This window comes from Oncorhynchus keta, chromosome 8 (assembly GCF_023373465.1).
Source record: "Oncorhynchus keta strain PuntledgeMale-10-30-2019 chromosome 8, Oket_V2, whole genome shotgun sequence".
In the NCBI taxonomy this organism is placed as follows: domain Eukaryota; kingdom Metazoa; phylum Chordata; class Actinopteri; order Salmoniformes; family Salmonidae; genus Oncorhynchus; species Oncorhynchus keta.
In genome coordinates, this window is record NC_068428.1 from 35,356,551 (window position 1) to 35,363,060 (window position 6,510).

The following is a 6,510-nucleotide window of genomic DNA, read 5'->3' on the forward strand; positions in this document are numbered from 1 at the left end:
GTTTCTCACTTGCAGGTGGCACAAACTGGGATAGGGTGGGGGGGGGAATGGGCAGGGTATATGCAAATGAAATACTGTAGTATTTAATATAGTTTACACAAACTGGGATATGGTAGAGGGGGAATGGGCAGGGTATATGCAAATGAAATACTGTAGTATTTAATATAGTTTACACAAACTGGGATATGGTAGGGGGGAATGGGCAGGGTATATGCAAATGAAATACTGTAGTATTTAATATAGTTTACACAAACTGGGATATGGTAGGGGGGAATGGGCAGGGTATATGCAAATTAAATACTGTAGTATTTAATATAGTTTACACAAATGTAGTGTTTTTGCATACATTTCTGTAGTATTTACTAGTGTTTTTTTGTGAATACCACCATGTGTAGTATAGCATTCTACAGTATACTACAGAATTATATAGTATGTACTGTAGTATTCCATAGTAAACTGCAGTATTATTTCGTAGGTAAATCTGAAATGTCAGACTACAATTTGCAATCACAGATCACTCTGGGTCAGATGTTAACAGAATGTGTAATTTGGCCTCTTAAACAGAAAAACGATTCATTAGAATTAGGCAGGTCTGCTGCCACATTTTCATATGTCAATCGAACTCAGGCCCCTCCCAGCCAACATAACCATGCATCATTACATGCCGCGTTTTAAAAAGGAACTGCGCTCAACTTTTGCAGGACAGAGGGGGCTCTCTGCAGGGCAGAAAGGACACTTAAATCTGGACTAACCACAAGCCCTGTGTTTTAGGTCACTTTTTTTGTTTTCTCTTTATAATAGCCACAACAGATATGACAGCAACTATCGTTCCTCCTTTCTTAGAATACATCGAAGTGAACAAGGTAACATATGTTCATTGACTGCTTTGAGCGGAGGGCTGAAGCTAACGTACCTGGCTAGCTAATTGCTCAACTAATTTATAGTCGCCTAGCTAGCTCATTAACTTTTTCGGGATTGTTCAGCAAACGTCAGTGAGTACTAGCTGTATGCATGGCATGTAGGTGACAAAGTATAAAGTGCTTAATGGCTGTTAACAATTCAGTACATTTATAATAATTCGCTTACCAGGCAATTTATGTTGTCGCTGTTCATGTCACATGTTATGTTCGGGTCTAGATAAGAGTGCTTACAATCTAACATTACCATTTTTAAATGTTACCTAGATAGTTATGTAGTAACAAACTATTATTTGACAATACAAAGCTTTGCCATCAAACTATGGGTTCACGTCACACGGTATTAAATGATTTGATGAACAGGCGGATTCAACACTAAGGATAGCTACTACTAGTTTTCTTGCAACCATTTGCGCCTTTGACGTGTGCAGTGCAGACTTTGCTGAGAAGCTGTGTGGTGCAGAGATCTGGCAATCATGTTATTGGTCACACGCATAATTAGCAGCTGTTATTGCGGATGTATCGAAATGCTTGTTTTCCTAGCTCAAACAGTGCATTAGTATCTAAAAATTCACAACACACGAATCTAAAAGTAAAACAATTGAATTAAGAAATATCTAAATATTGGGACGAGCAATGTCAGCGTGGCCTTGACTAAAATACAGTAAAATGGAATACAGTATATACAAGTGAGATGAGTAAACCAGTATGTAAACATTATTAAAGCGACCAGTTCCATGTCTTTGTATATAGGGCAGCAGCCTCTAAGGTGCAGGCTTGAGTAACCGGGCAATCCCCACTCAGTACGAATTGTAAACAGCTGTGCCTCAGTTTGAAAACATATTGGATCCCGAAAGTAACATGTCAGCATTTGAATACTGTTTATCTATATCCCATTTGAAATAGATAACTTTCAGCAAATGTTTACTGGTTTTAATCGATTGTCTTGTCTATGTTACTAGCATTTGTGCATATTGCTGTCACATGCACATACTAAAGCCATCATTGTTAGGCAGTGATTTTTGTTTGCTAGTTGCCCATTTGTCTTTACCATGTGACTATGGAGATGAGTCTTTCTATATTGCTGTTCAAGAGTTACCTAGGAGAATGAATATTCTGTTCAATGCAAGTAATAAAAGGTCGGGACTGTAACCTCGCTCAAAGTACTGCTAGATCAAAACTGCATTTTTTTTCATTCACTACTGATTGACAGACACATTATCTACATTTTTATGTGACTTTTCTTTGCAGAACAATAAGATGTTGAACTACAACAACAACACTTTCGGCGGGCACCATAACAACGGCTCCTCCTTGCTGGACAGGAAGGCGGTGGGGGGCAGTGGGCTGTTGCAGCACTGTGACTCGGTCACCCTTCCCAATGCTAAATTCAACCAGAACCAGTTCATCAACAGTCTGAAGGTGGACCCCTTCTCGCTCCTGATCGGTGGTTGCGGCAGTAAAAACAAGGAGAACTGCTTCCGAGATCGCTCCTTCTCAGAGACCGGGGAGCACCTCAAGCCGGGTAGTCAGCTCCAGGGTCTCGGCATCGGACAGAGCCAGAGCCAGCAGCAGGTCAACTCCAGCCGCTATAAGACGGAGCTGTGCCGACCCTTCGAGGAGAATGGCTCCTGCAAGTACGGTGACAAGTGCCAGTTTGCCCACGGCATGCAAGAACTGCGCAGCCTGAGCCGCCACCCCAAGTACAAGACAGAGTTGTGTCGCACCTTCCACACTATGGGCTTCTGCCCCTACGGCCCGCGCTGCCACTTCATCCACAATGCAGAGGAGCGCCGCGGCCCACCGCCACCCCTATCCACTTTCAACAAGATTGAGCGCCCTCGCCTCCAGCACAGCTTCAGCTTCGCTGGCTTCCCCAGCCAGGGCGGTCTGCAGGTCAGCCCCACCTCGGTCACCCCGCCACCTATCTCCACTGATGAGGACATGAGTGACTGGCCCAGCAAACCCTTCACCTACACCAGCCAGGAGCTGGCCAACCTGTTCGGGCCCAGCTTAGGGGGGGGGCTCCCTGTCTTGGAGCCTGGTCTGCTGACCCCGGCAACGCCCTCCCCCACCGCCCCCTGCTTCTTCCGGCCCATGTCGGAGTCTCCCGCCAGTCCCCCGGACTCTCTCTCAGACCTGGAGGGCTACCAGAGCAGTCAGAGTGGCTCGGAGTCTCCCAGCCTGGACGCCTCACGCCGCCTGCCCATCTTCAGCAGGCTCTCCATCTCTGATGATTAGTGTCTACAACCCCCCCTCCCCCCATGATCCCGTCCCTCACCTTGTTTACAACCCAGAAGTGGACATGGTAGTTCTATGCAGCAGTGTTGCCACTTAGTCCATAAATCAAAATGCAGATTTCCCCCTCTGCTCCCCCCCTGTCCTCCTCATCTCAGATGAATCTGATTAGCCAATGAACAGAGGTGTCTTTTATTTTACCCAAATGGTCACTAAAGAATCGCGATATGTAGCAGTTAACAATGAGAACACTAGTTCAAGACAAGTCGTCCTTGGGTGAAGGGCTACCATAATGGTGAATGGTAGAGATGGATCAGAACATGTCAGGAGTCCCCTCCTGTTTTGGTGTGTAGTAGTTCTGCATATTGTCACGTGACCATTGCTGCCTGTGCCACAGCTAGCTTCAAACCTCTCATCCTTCTACGCCTCGAGGATTTGTGACAAATCAGTGCTCCATTTACAATGGGTCACCTTTCTCTTAAAATTAAACCAGCAAAAATATTATTGGACAATCAGTTCTGATGAAGTGCCTTGGTGATGTCTGATCAATGTGTACCAAGACATCTGTGGGACTACAATGGTTTTACTTTTAATGATCCCACGTTTTTTCCTGACCCTCTATTTTTGAATTGTGTAATTTTTGGATATGGGGACTAGACAAACGCACAGATGGCTTTTGTTTAGAATCGGGGTGGGAAGAATTAACATTTTATTTTGGTGCTGGTATGTGCTCTCTGGCACCATGACGACAACCCCTAAGAATAATCTGTGGTGCCCTTAGAAAATGTCTCTTTGTAGTCGTGTTGAAGGTCGGAGGAGTAGGACTGTTCATATGAGTAAACTCTGGCCAATCAATATTAATATTTGATCTTGGCCTGTCCTCTGTCTCCCAGGACCCCCCACCACCCAGGTTAATAGCTGGCTGAGAGGACCCCTCAGTCTCCACTGTCAAAAATCTGAGTGAAAAGCTCTTTCATTAATTCCACCTTGTTCAACAGTATATTATTATAGTTTAGTTTGTTTTAAAGACCTTGAGGTTTTTCCTTGTCACTGATTATTTAACTTATCAGAATGTATTTATTGCTGATCTTAAAGGCATTTTTTTGTATTTATCTTGATAATGAAACAATAGAATATATTTTCTTTTATGTTAAATTATGATCTTCTGTATTGATTGAAGTTTTTTTTTTCTTCCACAGTTAATATATTATACAGCAATTACTTTTTTCTGTTTTGTAACTACACTTTGATTTATTTAGAAAGTTAATCTTAATTGAAACATATTTTTGTTGTATTTATTGTTTTTCCCCTTCCCTGATGTTTTGAACTGTGGTTCTATCCTAATCCTCCTTCCAGTTGTGGATTGCAGCAGCTCTCCAAGGTTCTCTAGAATGCAGAATTGGGCTTCAGTCCTCTTCCTGTTATTTCACTTTCTTTTGACCAGGACAAACATTAATTTTAGTATTTAAGTCACTCTTAGCCTGTATAACCAGCGTTTTTCTGCTGCTAATGACAAATGGAAATGTCTTGAATTAGTTAATTATGGACGCTTGCATATTCCACAATGCCATGAACCGATTTATTAGTTGTTTTTTTTGCCAAATAAGGTGATGTTTTGGTCATGTTTGTTGTTGGACCAGTCATTCCCATTTAAGTACCTACATTCCAGGTATCCCCAAGCATTGTGCCTTTATCACACGTTTTACAACACGGAGCAGATTTAAGCCTAAACCTCTTGTAGTGGAATAAAGCTTAGCAGGGTTGACATCAATCAACAGGTGAATGTATTCTCTTTTTAGCAGCTGTTGCTGTTCTCTACATTCTTCTTCATTCTCATGTATTATTCTTCTAATGACATATTGCAGTTTAAACTTTAAACCAATAAAACTCATTTCTATTGAATGTCTGTCTTCCTGATTGACAAGGGCTGTTTGCGGCTCAGGTTGGGAAAATGTTCATTGTAATCTTTTCATTTTTTTTGATGTAATCATTAAATGGCAACTCATCCCATGACAATGGTGAGAACTGTTTCAGTAGGGAAAGCAGCCTGTGTCCTAGGAGCTGGCTTCATTTGGCCTGGGCATTGAATGGGAACCATGTTGGTGAAGCAGTGCTAGATAGGATACAAACAATCGCAAGTCTATACTCCAGAAAACTGGGGAACTTGGTTTGAAAGGCTTGGGTTTGAGCACGGCCAAGTAGCTAACCTAACCCCAAATACAGTCAAACAAAATTACTTAAACTGTTTTCCAGGAAAACATTTCCAAGACAGGAAAGATAACTTCTATTCTCTCGCTCAGGGCCTCCTCAAACTATTGTTGGTGGGCTGCTTTACTCTGTTGATTAGAAGCAACCGAGGAACAGCAACAAACTTTCAGTGTTGTGCCCTATCTCGAGGACCTAGATCAGGCTTTCACAGGCTGCATCACCATGGTTACTGTAAGGTAGGAAACTTGAGCTTTTATGGTGTTGACTCTCCCATGTGTTTTGGCCCTAATTCTCTCTTCTCCCCCCCCAGTCCCTCAGTTAGGCCTGTTACAGCTGATGAATTGCGGGTTCAGTTTATTTGTTATTCCACGCTAGCCAGGGCCGGGCCCCCTGAGGCCTGGTCTTATCTCTAATTTCCTCACAGAGACAAGTTAGACTAATGGAGCAACCGTGTTCCTAAGTCAATACAAACTTGAAGCAAAAAATCTGCTCTGTGTTCATTGTAGTACACCGAGCTGCAAAGAACATCCCTTGTTTTGATTACTTCTTACCTCATAATCCAGCTAAGACCTTGTTGGTTCAGTTTTCAGTACAGGGTCCCCCCCACATTTAGTTTTTTTGCCCTAGAATTACTCAGCTGATTCAGATAATCAAAGCTTGATATGTTGGTTAATTGAATCAGCTGTGTAATGTTAGGGCGAAAACCAAAACGTGCACAAGATGGGGGCCACAGGACCGAGTTTGGGGAAACCTTACACAGGCTCTCAGCTGACTTAAAGACATGCTCCGGAACTTTGGCAACTACAAAGTTATTATATATTTTTTTAAATACGTCTTTGGGTTGGGTTTGTCAATGTTTAGTTCAAAATCTGTGAGCAGTATTACTGTCTTACCTCAATTAGCCACTAAATCTCTAATTTGAAAGCGACTGCTTTTCTGGAAGCTCTGCTGCACCATTTTCCCCCACGTGAGCCAGTTCATTGCCTCATTGCCTGCATCCGTAACGAGTCTGCGGTCAGAAGACCACCCCTCATCATTATCAAACGTTCCCTAAAACACTTCAGCGAGCAAGCCTTCCTAATCGACCTGGCCCGGGTAGCCTGGAAGGATATTGACCTCATCCCGTCAGTAGAGGATGCCTGGTCAT

General features: G+C 43.0%; 1 protein-coding gene across 1 annotated transcript; it reads left to right on the top strand.

Moving 5' to 3' along the window:
• Positions 1 to 651: 651 nt before the first annotated feature.
• Positions 652 to 5,057, top strand: LOC118387116 (mRNA decay activator protein ZFP36L1-like). The gene is made up of 2 exons (XM_035775279.2): positions 652 to 863; positions 2,169 to 5,057. The coding sequence occupies exons 1-2, from the start codon at positions 813 to 815 to the stop codon at positions 3,156 to 3,158; spliced, it is 1,041 nt and encodes a 346-aa protein (XP_035631172.1). The 5' UTR covers positions 652 to 812; the 3' UTR covers positions 3,159 to 5,057.
• The last annotated feature ends 1,453 nt before the right edge of the window (positions 5,058 to 6,510 follow it).

What these genes read in the sequence shown, in the direction of transcription:
- LOC118387116 (XM_035775279.2), top strand. Translation starts at nt 813, where the DNA reads ATGACAGCAACTATCGTTCCTCCTTTCTTAGAATACATCGAAGTGAAC. An exon ending in AATACATCGAAGTGAACAAG is followed by an intron (nt 864 to 2,168) that starts GTAACATATGTT and finishes TTTTCTTTGCAG; the next exon opens with AACAATAAGATGTTGAACTA.